This window comes from Oncorhynchus mykiss, chromosome 16 (assembly GCF_057628025.1).
Source record: "Oncorhynchus mykiss isolate SJ-2025 chromosome 16, ASM5762802v1, whole genome shotgun sequence".
Classification (NCBI taxonomy): Eukaryota; Metazoa; Chordata; class Actinopteri; order Salmoniformes; family Salmonidae; genus Oncorhynchus; species Oncorhynchus mykiss.
Genome location: NC_143037.1, coordinates 7,049,416 through 7,066,851, shown reverse-complemented (window position 1 = coordinate 7,066,851; position 17,436 = coordinate 7,049,416). Strand labels below are relative to the sequence as shown.

Sequence of the window (17,436 nt, the reverse complement as noted above, 5' to 3'; positions counted from 1 at the left end):
TAAACATGTGTTTTTTTAATCCATACAGAATTAAACACTTCACTCAGGCGCATGTTGAACAGACTTTGGGTCCTTTCAAAAACACGGGAACAACCTCGTGTACAACTTCATGTACCCCTCCTAACATTTTGGCTCTATTTACTGTTAAAAAACTAAATTCGTTATGGACACTGATAATAATCCAACAACGGAGGTAGCTGCTACTACTATAGACAGTGAAGACACAACAGAAGCGTTCGTCAAGGTGAAATCAAAGAAGACATCGAAGCGAAAACGCGAGATGGATGGAGTCGATATGGAGGCTGAGGACTCCGTAGCATGCAAGCGGCCTCAGTTTCCACCCATTTCAGGCGACAAACTTAAGGTAAAGTAAATCCAACATGTTTATATATTAGTACATATGTTACTGAATTATTACACTTAGCTTGAACTTTGCCTGTTAGGGTAGAACATTTTTCTCGTACCGTGTAAGGTCTGGGTCTTGCACATGCGCAATGTCACGCTATTGCTAGGATTATTCTTACACTGCCCAAATTGAAGCCTTTAGCCCCCACAAATATTAAATGGCACTGTCTCACAAGATTACATTTTAGTCAGCCAGTGCGGGTTTTCTTCTATTGTAGGCTACACAACAATGTCATGAATCTGCGCATACCACTGTGAGAAGTTGCGATGACAGTTCTAACATTTCCACTCTCATATTTTTTTTGTCTCCTTGTTTCAGGGTGGTTCTGATGAGATGCGTAAGGTTGCTGTCCCGGCCCACAGGTATACCCCTCTGAAGGAGAACTGGCTGAAGATATTCACACCCATCGTCGAGAACCTACAGCTCCAAGTCAGATTCAACCTCAAAACCAGAAATGTGGAAATTAAAGTAAATGCAATGAGTACCTGAGCGATGTTTATTTGTATTGGTGTCTAGAAAGTAGGCCTTAATAAGAACGTGTCTTTCATTGCAGACATGTAAAGACACACAGGACATTGGCTCTCTCACGAGAGCTGCAGACTTCGTACGAGCCTTCGTTCTAGGATTCCAGGTTGAGGTAAGCAGCAGCACCTTCTGGGAAAGGAAGGCATTATCTTGTTGGGGTGATGAAATGAGAAGGATCCAGTCATCCAACAGCACTCTACTATCTCTGCTCTATATTGATATAGTGAGAATTACAGGCCATCTCCCTTCTTTCAAGTCAAATATGTTTAAAGGGATAGTGAGAGATTGTAGAAATTATTGTTATGTTTTTCTACGTACCCAGAGTCAGATTAACTCATGGATACCATTTGTCACTGCGTGGAGTTTAAGGCAGTTTTGTGAGCCATTGCTAACTAGCATTAGCGCAATGCCTGGAAGTCTACCAGAACCGCTAGCATGCAGTAGTCTACTGGCCTAAATAAAGCCTAATGTCTATTGAGAATACAACCCCACTGTTTATCATGTAAAAGGAATCTGACACCTTGTCTCTCTTTCCCTTGGGAGGTCTCTAAAGTTTAGTCTAAATATAGGCTATTAATTAACTCTAACGTCTATTGACAATACAACTCCCGTGTTATGTTGAATCTAAACAACACTCTGTCTCCCCAGGATGCCCTTGCTCTCATCAGATTGGATGAACTTTTCCTGGAAACCTTTGATGTCACAGATGGTAACTAAGGGCCTGCCTGGCTCTACCTTTACACCCTACAATATTTGTAGTCGGGAATGGATTATGGGCACTGGCCAGCCAGGCTTGTAAACCACAATGTGTACTTGCCCCAGTGACATTATGTGCCATGCGATATCTGAAAAGTCAACATTTCACTAGTCATCGAGCTAGTTAGGCACACTTTCTACTAGCCTGGTCTGAAAAGTACTAGCCTTGGGCTAGTGTGTCATCTTAATTTCATCCCTGTTTGTAGTATGCAAGCTCTTTTCACTACTAAGTGCACATTTTTCACTGACTGTCTTGGTTCTTTCTTTCAATTAATTGTTTTTACTGTCTTATTGTCAACCTTTTTAAATATTTTGTGCCCCGTGACAACAGATGAAAACTAGCCAGCTGGCTAAATATGGCACATTTTCATAACTTTTGATTGATGTACATTATCACTGTCAAATAAATAAAGTATGCACGGTCTCTGCCCATACTAAGTGCATTTTTAAAGTGTGTGAATTTCTTCTCACCGTACTAATTTTTTTATGTTTCGTTGACAGTAAAACCACTGAAAGGAGACCATTTGTCCAGAGCTATTGGGAGGATAGCAGGGAAAGGAGGCAAAACAAAATTCACCATTGAAAATGTGACCAAGACCAGGATTGTTCTGGCAGACTCGTGAGTAGTGCTATATGGCCCCATGTTATGATGTAATAGTTAGAATTCTAGGTCTACATTCAAAGACTATTATTTATGGTTTCATCATGGCCTTTTTTTGTTGTTGGTGTCTTTTAATATTTTACAGAAAAGTACACATATTAGGATCTTTCCAGAACATTAAGATGGCACGGACAGCGATATGCAACCTCATCTTAGGTAAGACTGAAAGAGATGTGGAAGTTGGTAGAGTGGTGGTGAGGAAGGGGAGGAGGATACAGTGTCCGGAAGTGAGGCCCGTCATTTTCAGGTTTCACTCATACGTCTTCTTAAGCTTTGTTTTACTGTTGACAGTTACAGCTGATTTCAAGATTGAATATCGATTCGATCACCTTTAAATATACGTCATCTGATTAGTTTCTCTGAATTGTTTCATCAAACTTATCACCGCCAGCTCCTGATATCAGGGCATACAAACTGTCTCCTGAATTAGCTTAAGTGCGCATGTGCACCCGGCTGGGCTCACAAGCGAACGAGGCCCGAGTTTGTTTTCCCTGGCTAAACTAGCTGGATAGCTAAACTATGCTAGTTTTCGTCCTCATTGCCAAACTTCATAAATACCGTATCCTCAACTGCAAAACTCTGGAAAGAAACTTAAATGATTTGTTTTGTTGAACGGTTTGAAACATGTGTCGTAAGATGACGGTGGCGAAGGTTTTCATTGCTACTTACCTCAGATACAAGTTCAGTTTTGAGATCCATTGGCGTCGGCTTAGCTAGACATTTGTTACTGGTCTTGGAACTGACAACGTGCAGCCTCTCCCCGCTTGGCTCGATGGGATAGGTAGTGATTTTGCCAACTCGTCCAGATATGTACACAGTCTTGTACCCTTAACCTGTTTTTAAACTGACTATCGTATTTGTTAAATGAATCAAGACGTTTATTAATATAATGATTCATCCAGAAATGGCAATGACTAAATTACTTCCAGACACGAAGGATCGGCGGCGCTTCTCCACACCACACTCTATTGGCCATGTGAATTCGTCATATAGTCACGTCTCAACATTGCCCCCAAGTCCCATGTATTAACACTTTTTCCCGTTACTACATAGTTTTGATGTCTTCACTATTAATCTACAATGTAGAAAATAGTACAAAATAAAGAAAACCCCTTGAATGAGTAGGTGTGTAAACTTTTGACTGGTACTATGTTATTGATATTATACATGTCTATTTCCCCATACAGGAAGTCCCCCTTCTAAGGTGTACGGTAACATCAGGGTCGTGGCCAGCAGGACAGCAGAGAGATTCTAAAGTCACACGTGGATTTATATTCTCGTCGCCTGATGAAAGTCAGGTATTCACCAAGATTCTGATCGAAGACCGGTTTTGCCTTTTTTTTTTAAACCTAAGGTAATATAGATGGGTGGACCTGGTCCTAGATCAGCACTCCTGAGATGCTTTTTGGATGTGGGCCCTTGCCTGACCTTCCAGGACTTTTGTTGTTGAAGCTGGACATATTGATCTGGGGAGTGCCTACCTGCCTTCGACATCTGGACTGGCCTGTCTCTTCCCACAGGGGATATTTGCATGTAAATGATTTGCCCCTTTTCCCTAATTTGTCTTTTGGATTTCAGTTTGATTTAAATAAAATCTGAACCTAAAAGTATTTGGAGGCCAACAATTAATTGTTACACATACAGTGAAAATTTGATTTAATGTAAATAAAAATGCAGAAACCCTAGTGTGAGACTGTAAAGTGCCAAATTGATCCAGAAACCCCACGACACAACAGGGAAAGAAAGTGATCACACACACAACTCGTACTTAAAATGTTTCAGTGTTTTATTATTATTATTATTATTTAAATTTTCATACAATATCAAGTTTCCAACAGTCCCACAGCATCAGATGCACCATGCAGAGAAAGGGGAGAATAACTATTAGTCAAACTTAACCGTTTCAGTTTCCACACACAACTAAAAGAGCACCGAGTCCCCTTCAAAGGAAATGGAGAAAGTAGTACTTGCAGAACTAAAAATCTGAACTATATAGATGACGGAATGGAAAGATTCTATACAAAACCGTGTCGAGTACAGTGAGTGGCAGTTGACTTTGGGACCAGCTTTTTACAGGAATAGAATCCTCATTGCGCTGATCCGGGGGGGGGGAATACAAAGTTAACATGTAGTTCAGTTCGTTTGGATTACTGCTCCATAATGTGAACATTTTAACAAAGTTAGGACAAAATCCAATATGTTTCCCAGTAGATTATTAAATATCGTTTTTACTGACCTCACCGTTCACGTGTTTTAACGAGGATTTATTTAAATAGATCTTATGTCCATTGATCATGCCAAACGTTTACGAGTAACTCCGTTGTTGCGTTAGAAAGAACCCTGTACTGTAAATGCACTACTGATGGGGGGGGGGGGGGGTTGACATTGGCTGCTTCAGCCTCTCTCTCTACTAAGATGAGCAAACATTGACCTAATATACAGTTACTATGCTGCCTGCAGTTGAGTCTCAATAACATGCCATAACATTCTATATTCCCTCAATAACTCACTGACATTCATTAAATCTTTCTCATCTCGATATTTTAGGATATTCCTCAGTTTAAGATATAATAAAATACAAATACATAGATGGTCCATGTTAGAGATTATTATTTTTTTGAACTTGAGTGATCAAGCTGTACAAGATCCTTTTATTCATTCAATTGTACACAAGGTGCAACAGAACATTTGACTTTATCCCAAGACACACACACACACAGGTTAGAGCAGGGGACTCTGCCACACTACGGTGCCCATGGAGCAGTTGCTGTGGGAGGGGTTAAGGGTCTTGCTCAAGGGTACAACGGCAGGTTATGCCATCTAGGATTTGACACCAGCAGCAACCCTCTGGTTACCAGCTCACTTCCCTTCAGATTTTTCCCGTCTCACCCGGGATTCAAACTAGCAACCCTCCGGTTGCTGGCTCGCCTCTGACTGCTAGGCTACCTGCCGCCCATTTAGTTTGCATTGTGGGATTGTCATATGGTTCAACGTAAAAACGTGTCGTTAAAGTAAGTAAAAATACAAATAAGTATGACATCACTTTCTTGGCATCTATCTCTACGCTTAGAATAATAATCTCAAAAGTATAAACATAATAAAACAGCCTTTCACTCTAAACTTCCAACAGGTATTGTATGTTTAATGTGATCGGAAGCTTAATTTACCTAATCCAACCTGCTCAAGAGTCAAATGTATTAATTTACCTAATCCAACCTGCTCAAGAGTCAAATGTATTAATTTACCTAATCCAACCTGCTCAAGAGTCAAATGTATTAATTTACCTAATCCAACCTGCTCAAGAGTCAAATGTATTAATTTACCTAATCCAACCTGCTCAAGAGTCAAATGTATTAATTTACCTAATCCAACCTGCTCAAGAGTCAAATGTATTAATTTACCTAATCCAACCTGCTCAAGAGTCAAATGTATTAATTTACCTAATCCAACCTGCTCAAGAGTCAAATGTATTAATTTACCTAATCCAACCTGCTCAAGAGTCAAATGTATTAATTTACCTAATCCAACCTGCTCAAGAGTCAAATGTCTTAATTGATCCAACCTGCTCAAGAGTCAAATGTCTTAATTGATCCAACCTGCTCAGGAGTCAAATGGCTTAATTGATCCAACCTGCTCAAGAGTCAAATGTCTTAATTGATCCAACCTGCTCAGGAGTCAAATGGCTTAATTGATCCAACCTGCTCAAGAGTCAAATGTCTTAATTGATCCAACCTGCTCAAGAGTCAAATGTCTTAATTGATCCAACCTGCTCAAGAGTCAAATGTCTTAATTGATCTAATCCAACCTGCTCAGGAGTCAAATGGCTTAATTGATCTAATCCAACCTGCTCAAGAGTCAAATGTCTTAATTGATCCAACCTGCTCAGGAGTCAAATAGTGCAAAAGAAACTGCTGTTTATTTTTTTAAATGAAATTTGCATCTAACCATTAGTGATCTTGCAGCGAGCGTTTGACTCATCACAGACCAGTCCATCACTGACCGCAATGGTGGACACTTAATAATAACAATACCATATGTCCTGGTTGGCACTTTATACCCTACGTTTTGAATTGTAACCCAAATCAAGTATATTATTTAAACGCAACACCTCAGATAATGACACATTTCCCCACTAAATAAACATTTATAGATATACTTGTCTATAAAAAAAGAGACCAGAACAAAAATAAATATTTAAAAAAAAATAACATTACATTTTTTTTTTTGACAAAATATAATCAAGCCAACCTTTCCCCTCCCTCCCTCAAACTGGGATGCTCTTACAAACAAAAAATAGCTGTCCTTCAGGTTATCGAAAGGATCGGAGTTCAATAACACAACTAAATTGGCTTCGCGAAGCTTGTGGCTTGTTTAGGGGGGGAAAAAAGTGGCTTCACGGGGAGAGAGAAGACTTCCATTGATACACGAAGTGTTTGCCAGACGTCTTGAGCAGATCTTCAGAGACCGATGGAGAAGAAAGCGATGGGAGGGAGAGGAGCGGAGGGACATGCTCACACGTCTACCACCATCTTTTTGTGTATGTCAAGGCCACCCACCACCTAGGGGAAGAGAGGAGGAACAGAACCAAATAGTTCTTATTGTAGTTCTAATTCCAATTCTAGAGTAAATTGTAGTTCTAATTCCAATTCTAGAGTAAAATGTAGTTCTAATTCCAATTCTAGAGTAAATTGTAGTTCTAATTCCAATTCTAGAGTAAATTGTAGTTCTAATTCCAATTCTAGAGTAAATTGTAGTTCTAATTCCAATTCTAGAGTAAATTGTAGTTCTAATTCCAATTCTAGAGTAAATTGTAGTTCTAATTCCAATTCTAGAGTAAATTGTAGTTCTAATTCCAATTCTAGAGTAAATTGTAGTTCTAATTCCAATTCTAGAGTAAAATGTAGTTCTAATTCCAATTCTAGAGTAAAAGCAGGCTGGAACAGATTGATTCTCAATGCTATTGGCTAAATTAGCAGAATTCAAAATCATGCAACATGATTCCAACTAAGAGAGGCAACTTAACACTAGTACACTGTTAACCCCTAAACACTAGTATAACTACAGTATCCTGTTAACCCGTTGTATGTTCTGTAATACTGTCTTACACTCAGCTATTTTAATGAATGAGTCTCTTCAAACGAAGTCACACAATCCCTTCACAACAACCTTGGGCTGCTCCAGCACAAACCAACTATAACCACGCTCCAACAGTTGTCCTGAAGATAATACTCCCACAAGAACAGTGTTTCAGTTCAAGACTCTAGAGCAGTGTTTTCCAACCTGTGTTCAGCCAATTATTTTTGATAAATGTAATGAAATACAAATTGATTTTTTTCTTCCAGAGAAAATAACAGCTGGGAGTATTCATTGTATTATAAGCAATTTGACATTACTTTTCAAAATTCCAATAGTTTATAATAATAGGACTAATTTGTTAAATTCACTGCTACATTTTTACTGCCAATGGTGGCCAATGGTGGCCAATGGTGGTCCTCGAGAGCTTTTGACAGTGATTTGGTGGTCCCCGGAACGGAAAAGTTTGGGAACCGCTGCCTTAGAGAAATATGTGCCTAATATAGCTAATTCAGAAGAGTGAAACAGAATACAGAACTTTCTTAGTGAAATGGGGCTGGAATCATGCTCTATACATAACATTACCCTCCACTGAATGAGCCATCTGGTGTGTTCGAGCTGGGTAGGAGAAGCCATCAACCGTAACAGTCCTCCAGAACTGGAGTTACACCCCCCAATGGGGTTGCACAATTCTGGAAAATGTCCTCTGCGTGCAGTATGAAGGAAGTTAAGAGGTAGTTTCGCAAGCCAATGCTAACTGGCTAAAGTCTACTCTACAGGTACAGTAGCATCTTGCCGTATCCTTTTAACCCCCCAGCCAGCCACGACCCCAGTTCCCCAGCCAGCCACCCACGACCCCAGTTCCCCAGCCACCCATGACCCCAGTTCCCCAGCCACCCAGTTCGCCTGCCACCCACGACCCCAGTTCCCCAGCCACCCACGACCCCAGTTCCCCAGCCACCCACGACCCCAGTTCCCCAGCCACCCACGACCCCAGTTCCCCAGCCACCCACGACCCCAGTTCCCCAGCGACCCACGACCCCAGTTCCCCAGCCACCCACGACCCCAGTTCCCCAGCGACCCACGACCCCAGTTCCCCAGCCACCCACGACCCCAGTTCCCCAGCCACCCACGACCCCAGACTTACTAAGCAGAACTCTTCGAAGGATATTCTGCCGTCTCCGTCCTTGTCTGCGTTGATGATGGTCTTGTCCACGATCTGCTGCAGCTGGGTGTCCTTCAGGTTGTTTCCTACCATCATCTTCAGCACCTGGAAGAGCTCTCCGTTGGAGATGTAGCCATCCTTGTCCATGTCGTAGATCCGGAAGGCAACTAGAGGGGGGGTCAGGGGGGAGAGAAACGTGGAAGGATGTGTAGGTAAGTCAGCAATCCTGAACACAGACCTTTTTGGTTTTGTATTTTGGAGAAAGCCTCATCATTGTTGCGATCAGCCATTCTGTTTCTACCCAGGCAAGTGGGGGGACAGGGGATGGGTTTTTGTCTTTGTAGATCAGATCATTTAACTTTGTGTGGTGAGAGGTGTGTAGATGTAGGATGGAGTAGATTTGTCTACTTACACCGAAGTTTTGACTCCTTGTCCCCCTTGACACTGAATTGTGAGACTCCCTCAATGAATTCTGATGGGGGGGATAGATGGTTTAGAGTCAGACATTATTTGACTTCTTATACTGTACGCAATCATTTTATATAAATCGGAGTGATCAAATACACTACTTATGCATTCATAAGTTCAATCAATATCAGTAGCAAATTACTACAATCCATATTCAGGGCTATATCCAATCAGAACGCCCCTTTTCCTCTGCAACTTCTATAGGCAATGTTTTCGCGGAGACCGCATTCACGGTAAACGATGGGACATGTCGGCTCAATCGGAAATTATCTTTAAAATGTAAATCGTGTTGTATCCGGATGGAATCCGGGCTATGTCCGGATGGAATCCGGGCTATCTAGTCCTGACTGTCCTGCGTTAAGTGTTACTACTTCTTCTGCAGGATCTGTTCGGCAGAGTAGACCGAGAGAAACACTGGAAGTCTGACCCAGTCCAGGCCAAAGTACCAACTTCTCTCCCTGGTCATCAAGATCCTTTTTTGTTAATCATGCAATGTGATTAAAGGCCCAATGCAGCCATTTTATATCAATATAAAATTATTTCTGGGTAACAACTAAGTACCTTACTCTAATGATTTCCATTAAATTGTGTAAAAAAAAAGCTATTTCTCAAGTAAGATTCTTGCTAGGACTGTCTGGATATGTTCTGAGTGGGGAGGGGAAATCTGAGAACTAGGTTCAGAACTCTCTTTGTTATTGGTCTATTAATGAATTTACTGCATGGTGATATGGAAACCTGATGATTATGTAACAGTATAATTTTAGACCGTCCCCTCGCCCATACCCGGGCGCGAACTAGGGACCTTCTGCACACATCAACAGTCACCCTCGAAGCATCGTTACCCATCGCTCCACAAAAGCCGCGGCCCTTGCAGAGCAAGGGGAACTACTACTTCAAGGTCTCAGAGCGAGTGACGTCACTGATTGAATCGCTATTTAGCGCCCACGCTAACTAAGCTAGCCGTTTCACATCCGTTACAATTAGAAGGTCCTGTGTAGATTATATATTTAACCAACAACTATCAGGAAGCAGGATCAATGAGTTAGCCAGCTAACTTCGATGAACAGACAGAAATAATCTTCTGGTTAATTAAGAAAGCTAAACTTAGATATGTGTGTGTTTGGTTGTTGAGTCAATGCCCATATCAAGCTTTTCTAGCTAAACAATAAAAAGTTATTCGAGACAATTCATTTTCTGGACCGCTCATTGATCCTGGTTTGTATTGTACCCCTCTGGTGTAGGCCACCATGTACTGTGCTGGGACATTCTCAGACAGGAGGACAATAGACACGTTAACCAACACTGATGTCCCTGATATTATTGACCTTGATTTCAGCAAATTAACTTAAATTCAAAGACATTGTCGGTCCCAAGCATTTATTCACTAGTCAAAATTGTCATACACAATGGTATAGGCAAAAGCACAAACAGATCTGGGACCAGGCTATAGAAGGAGACAACAGATCTGGGACCAGGCTATAGAAGGAGACAACAGATCTGGGACCAGGCTATAGAAGGAGACAACAGATCTGGGACCAGGCTATAGAAGGAGACAACAGATCTGGGACCAGGCTATAGAAGGAGACAACAGATCTGGGACCAGGCTATAGAAGGAGACAACAGATCTGGGACCAGGCTATAGAAGGAGACAACAGATCTGGGACCAGGCAATAGAAGGAGACAACAGATCTGGGACCAGGCTATAGAAGGAGACAACAGATCTGGGACCAGGCTATAGAAGGAGACAACAGATCTGGGACCAGGCTATAGAAGGAGACAACAGATCTGGGACCAGGCTACTCTTGCGCTCTGGCTTACCCTTGAAGTCCACCTCTCCGTTTCCATCGGTGTCGAAGATGTCGATGACCCTCTGGACCAGCGGGTTCTGCTGGAGTTCAGGCAGGGACATGAACTCCTCCACACTAAGGGACCCAGAGTTATCAAGGTCCAGTTTCTTAAACCTCTTTCCCAGACGCTTAATCTCATCAGCATCGACTGGAGTAGAGAGAGAGACGAGAAAAGAGAGACAGGAGAAGAGAGACGAGAGACGAGAGAGAGTGATGAGAAAAGAGAAAAACAGACAGATGGGAGAAAAGAGAGACAGGAGAAGAGAGACGAGAGACGAGAGAGAGTGATGAGAAAAGAGAAAAACAGACAGATGGGAGAAAAGAGAGACAGGAGAAGAGAGACGGGAGAAAAGAGAGACCGACAGACAGATGGGAGAAAAGAGAGACCGGCAGACAGATGGGAGAAAAGAGAGACCGGCAGACAGATGGGAGAAAAGAGAGACCGTCAGACAGATGGGAGAAAAGAGAGACGGCAGACAGACGGGAGAAAAGAGAGACCGACAGACAGATGGGAGAAAAGAGAGACGGCAGACAGACGGGAGAAAAGAGAGACCGACAGACAGACGGGAGAAAAGAGAGACCGAGACGGGAGAAAAGAGAGAGCGAGACAGGAGAAAAGAGAGAGCGACAGACAGATAGGAGAAAAGAGAGAGCGACAGACAGATAGGAGAAAAGAGAGAGCGAGACAGGAGAAAAGAGAGAGCGACAGACAGATAGGAGAAAAGAGAGAGCGACAGACAGATAGGAGAAAAGAGAGAGCGAGACAGGAGAAAAGAGAGAGCGAGAAAGGAGAAAAGAGAGACCGACAGACAGACGGGAGAAAAGAGAGAGAGCGAGAAAGGAGAAAAGAGAGAGCGAGAAAGGAGAAAAGAGAAAGGAGAAAAGAGAGAGCGAGAAAAGAGAGAGCGAGACAGGAGAAAAAGAGAGAGGGATCATGAACAAAATTAGACGTTACATTTTGGTAATTATTTGACACTTATCCAGAGCGACTTCCAGTCAGTGTATTCAACCAACGTAGGCAAGACAACCACATACAGTATCACAGTCATAGCAAGTAAAAACCTTTGCCGTTAAAAGTAGCCGTCAGCTTACCTAGCTAGATCTTCTGGAATATGGACACACAACACATTACCACATTAACACGGGTAGATCTATGCAGGTAGGCACCCAGCAAACCCTGTACCCACACACACACACACATAATGTGGTCTAATGACGGTATGTAGGCGAGGACTACTCTCTTCCTCCCCACCTACACCGACCCAACACGCCAACAGACCTGACACGGCAACAGTGCCTTTAAAACACAGGCGGGCGGGGGGGGTCAAGTTAACTACACAAACATTGCCTGAAATCTTCCAGTTGAGTGAACTTACATCTGTTGTTGGCCATGTCGATGTGGGTAGTACAAACAGCCCTAGCTGTCCCAGTCCCCGAGGAGAGCTTGTTGCCCTGTGCCTTGTGAGCTCCTGCCATTACAGAGAGTACTGATCCCACCTAGTTTCTGTTGTCCCCTCTCACAGTAGCATGGGGTAAGCCTTGTAATAACATAGATACTAACTACAGTATAAGCTTATTCAGACACGCTATGATCACGTGAACCGGTCTACTGCCCCCCCGCCCCCCTCCCCACACAATACTACTCTAATCTGTCCTACCTTATAGTCAGATATAGCTATTCATCTTTAGACAAACCTCACAGAATGGAGAGAGAGAGAGGAGGGGGGAGTTCAACTGAGAAGGTAGGTAGGAAAGAGAGAGAGGAGAGAAAACAGAGACACTTAGCTGTTGCAGAAAGCTATGAGCCAGAGAGAAATGGAATGAGTGTGAGAGAAAGGGAGAGGGAGATGTGTGTTTGTGTGTGTGTGTGTGTGTGTATGTGCATTTTGGGTTGGACGACGCCACCATGCATTAGCCTGATGACTAAACAGAAGCTAGAGGGATGACTGTGTGAGTGGTATACGAGTATAGAGGCAGAGTTTGCTGCAGGCACTCCATAGCCAGATCTCTGGGGAACAAATCTGCCTTGTGCCATCTGTCTCTCACTACTTTTTCTTACTTTTTCTTAGATATATTGACAATGTACCAACTGACATTTGTTTAGGCCTAATGAAAGTGGTTAACTAGATTGTAGTACACAGATACAGTAGATTATGATATTTCTGTGTGTGGGACTGAACCCAATGTCTGAGATTATCCCCTAATGCAGGGCTATTCAAATATTCCTGTTCTACCTGATAATTAAGTGGTTTTTCAAGTTATGTAACTTTTTCAAAATACAGATATCATCTCCGTACGATGCTGTGTTTTACATCACACGATGCTGTGTTTTACATCATGATGCTGTGTTTTACATCATGATGCTGTGTTTTACATCATGATGCTGTGTTTTACATCACACGATGCTGTGTTTTACATCATGATGCTGTGTTTTACATCATGATGCTGTGTTTTACATCACACAACGCTGTGTTTTACATCATGATGCTGTGTTTTACATCATGATGCTGTGTTTTACATCATGATGCTGTGTTTTACATCATGATGCTGTGTTTTACATCATGATGCTGTATTTTACATCATGATGCTGTGTTTTACATCACGATGCTGTGTTTAACATCACACGATGCTGTGTTTTACATCATGATGCTGTGTTTTACATCACACAACGCTGTGTTTTACATCATGATGCTGTGTTTTACATCACACGACGCTGTGTTTTACATCATGATGCTGTGTTTTACATCATGATGCTGTGTTTTACATCATGATGCTGTGTTTTACATCACACGATGCTGTGTTTTACATCACACGACGCTGTGTTTTACATCACACGATGCTGTATTTTACATCATGATGCTGTGTTTTACATCACGATGCTGTGTTTTACATCACGATGCTGTGTTTTACATCACACGACGCTGTGTTTTACATCACGATGCTGTGTTTTACATCATGATGCTGTGTTTTACATCATGATGCTGTGTTTTACATCATGATGCTGTGTTTTACATCACACGACGCTGTGTTTTACATCATGATGCTGTGTTTTACATCATGATGCTGTGTTTTACATCATGATGCTGTGTTTTACATCACACGATGCTGTGTTTTACATCACGATGCTGTGTTTTACATCATGATGCTGTGTTTTACATCATGATGCTGTGTTTTACATCATGATGCTGTGTTTTACATCACACGACGCTGTGTTTTACATCATGATGCTGTGTTTTACATCATGATGCTGTGTTTTACATCATGATGCTGTGTTTTACATCACACGACGCTGTGTTTTACATCATGATGCTGTGTTTTACATCATGATGCTGTGTTTTACATCATGATGCTGTGTTTTACATCACACGATGCTGTGTTTTACATCACACGATGCTGTGTTTTACATCACACGATGCTGTGTTTTACATCATGATGCAAAATACATCATACACGGATGATTCTTAAATTTGAAAAGTTAGATAACTTTTAAACTTGATTGCTGAAAAGCAAAACATTTTAGGACTATGTCAACAATGGATTAATGAAACAAATACCAAAAGATAGTTTTTGGAGAGAATTTTCCTTTAATTTATGCCTTGCTACTTCACAATTACAGTAAACTGTCCCTTCCTCCAAAATGAGTATTTGAGTCTGGCTGACACCACTATTAGGTGACGTGTTTGAGTCTGGCTGACACCACTATTAGGTGACATCATGTGTTTGAGTCTGGCTGACACCACTATTAGGTGACGTGTTTGAGTCTGGCTGACACCACTATTAGGTGACGTGTTTGAGTCTGGCTGACACCACTATTAGGTGACATCATGTGTTTGAGTCTGGCTGACACCACTATTAGGTGACGTGTTTGAGTCTGGCTGACACCACTATTAGGTGACATCATGTGTTTGAGTCTGGGTGACACCACTATTAGGTGACATCATGTGTTTAAGTCTGGCTGACACCACTATTAGGTGACATCATGTGTTTAAGTCTGGCTGACACCACTATTAGGTGACATCATGTGTTTAAGTCTGGCTGACACCACTATTAGGTGACATCATGTGTTTAAGTCTGGCTGACACCACTATTAGGTGACATCATGTGTTTGAGTCTGGCTGACACCACTTATTAGGTGACATCATGTGTTTGAGTCTGGCTGACACCACTTATTAGGTGACATCATGTGTTTGAGTCTGGCTGACACCACTATTAGGTGACGTGTTTGAGTCTGGCTGACACCACTATTAGGTGACATCATGTGTTTGAGTCTGGCTGACACCACTATTAGGTGACGTGTTTGAGTCTGGCTGACACCACTATTAGGTGACATCATGTGTTTGAGTCTGGCTGACACCACTATTAGGTGACATCATGTGTTTGAGTCTGGCTGACACCACTATTAGGTGACATCATGTGTTTAAGTCTGGCTGACACCACTATTAGGTGACATCATGTGTTTGAGTCTGGCTGACACCACTATTAGGTGACATCATGTGTTTGAGTCTGGCTGACACCACTATTAGGTGACATCATGTGTTTGAGTCTGGCTGACACCACTATTAGGTGACATCATGTGTTTGAGTCTGGCTGACACCACTATTAGGTGACATCATGTGTTTGAGTCTGGCTGACACCACTAATAGGTGACATCATGTGTTTAAGTCTGGCTGACACCACTATTAGGTGACATCATGTGTTTGAGTCTGGCTGACACCACTATTAGGTGACATCATGTGTTTGAGTCTGGCTGACACCACTATTAGGTTGTACACTGGACTGTTAGTTAAAGTCTGTACTAGGAGTGGTAGACTATACAGGTATACATACATATATATATATACAGTATATCACAAAAATGAGTACACCCCTCACATTTTTGTAAATATTTGAGTATATCTTTTCGTGTGACAACACTGAAGAAATGACACTTTGCTACAATGTAAAGTAGTGAGTGTACAGCTTGTATTACAGTGTACATTTGCTGTCCCCTCAAAATAACTCAACACACAGCCATTAATGTCTAAACTGCTGGCAACAAAAGTAAGTACACCCCTAAGTGAAAATGTCCAAATTCGGCCCAATTAGCCATTTTCCCTCCCCGGTGTCATGTGACTCGTTCGTGTTACAAGGTCTCAGGTGTGAATGGGGAGCAGGTGTGTTAAATTTGGTGTCATCGCTCTCACACTCCCTCATACTGACTGGTCACTGGAAGTTCAACATGGCACCTCATGGCAAAGAACTCTCTGAGGATCTGAAAAAAAGAATTGTTGCTCTACATAAAGATGGCCTGTGCTATAAGAAGATTGCCAAGACCCTGAAACTGAGCTGCAGCACGGTGGCCAAGACCATACAGCAGTTTAACTGGACAGGTTCCACTCAGAACAGGCCTCGCCATGGTCGACCAAAGAAGTTGAGTGCACGTGCTCAGCGTCATATCCAGAGGTTGTCTTTGGGAAACAGACGTATGAGTGCTGCCAGCATTGCTGCAGAGGTTGAAGGGGTGGGGGGGTCAGCCTGTCAGTGCTCAGACCATACGCCGTACACTGCATCAAATTGGTCTGCATGGCTGTCGTCCCAGAAGGAAGCCTCTTCTAAAGATGATGCTACAAGAAAGCCCACAAACAATTTGCTGAAGACAAGCAGACCAAGGACATGGACTACTGGAACCATGTCCTGTGGTCTGATGAGACCAAGATAAACTTATTTGGTTCAGATGGTGTCAAGCGTATGTGGTGGCAACCAGGTGAGGAGTACAAAGACAAGTGTGTCTTGCCTACAGTCAAGCATGGTGGTGGGAGTGTCATGGTCTGGGCCTGCATGAGTGCTGCCGGCACTGGGGAGCTACAGTTCATTGAGGGAACCATGAATGCCAACATGTACTGTGACATACTGAAGCAGAGCATGATCCCCTCCCTTTGGAGACTGGGCCGCAGGGCAGTATTTCAACATGATAATGACCCCAAACACACCTCCAAGATGACCACTGCCTTGCTAAAGAAGCTGAGGGTAAAGGTGATGGACTGGCCAAGCATGTCTCCAGACCTAAACCCTATTGAGCATCTGTGGGACATCCTCAAACGGAAGGTGGAGGAGTGCAAGGTCTCTAACATCCACCAGCTCCGTGATGTCGTCATGGAGGAGTGGAAGAGGACTCCAGTGGCAACCTGTGAAGCTCTGGTGAACTCCATGCCCAAGAGGGTTAAGGCATTGCTGGAAAATGATGGTGGCCACACAAAATATTGACACTTTGGGCCCGATTTGGACATTTTCACTTTTGTTGCCAGCGGTTTAGACATTAATGGCTGTGCGAGTTACTCTGAGGGGACAGCAAATTTCCACTCTTATACAAGCTGTACACTCACTACTTTACATTGTAGCAAAGTGTCATTTCTTCAGTGTTGTCACATGAAAAGACACACTCAAATATTGACAAAAATGTGAGGGGTGTACTCACTTTTGTGATATACTGTACATGCATATACATGTTCAACTATACAGTTGAAGTTTACATACACCGTAGCCAAAATAAACTCAG

The 17,436-nt window shown here is 42.5% G+C and overlaps 2 protein-coding genes across 4 annotated transcripts in view; one reads left to right on the top strand and one right to left on the bottom strand.

The window, feature by feature from the left end:
* The first annotated feature begins 76 nt into the window (after positions 1 to 76).
* Positions 77 to 4,033, top strand: pno1 (partner of NOB1 homolog). The gene is made up of 7 exons (XM_021564644.3): positions 77 to 364; positions 725 to 874; positions 960 to 1,043; positions 1,580 to 1,640; positions 2,189 to 2,306; positions 2,434 to 2,504; positions 3,536 to 4,033. The coding sequence occupies exons 1-7, from the start codon at positions 164 to 166 to the stop codon at positions 3,601 to 3,603; spliced, it is 753 nt and encodes a 250-aa protein (XP_021420319.3). The 5' UTR covers positions 77 to 163; the 3' UTR covers positions 3,604 to 4,033.
* An 83-nt stretch (positions 4,034 to 4,116) lies between these two features.
* The window catches only part of LOC110491294 (calcineurin subunit B type 1), a 39,430-nt gene continuing 26,110 nt past the window's right edge, over positions 4,117 to 17,436 (bottom strand). The window contains exons 3-7 of one of the 3 annotated variants that reach the window (XR_016487108.1): positions 10,873 to 11,049; positions 8,999 to 9,058; positions 8,569 to 8,753; positions 6,227 to 6,907; positions 4,117 to 6,114 (exon numbers count right to left, since the gene is read on the bottom strand). Coding sequence is in view for 2 of the 3 variants with exons in the window: in XM_036946068.2 (XP_036801963.2) it covers positions 6,860 to 6,907; positions 8,569 to 8,753; positions 8,999 to 9,058; positions 10,873 to 11,049; positions 12,278 to 12,377 (570 nt within the window). In the remaining variant the exon portion in view is untranslated. Of the gene's footprint in view, positions 6,908 to 8,568; positions 8,754 to 8,998; positions 9,059 to 10,872; positions 11,050 to 12,277; positions 12,398 to 17,436 lie in introns of those variants that run through there. The other 2 variants (XM_036946068.2, XM_036946069.2) reach the window with 2 other exon arrangements.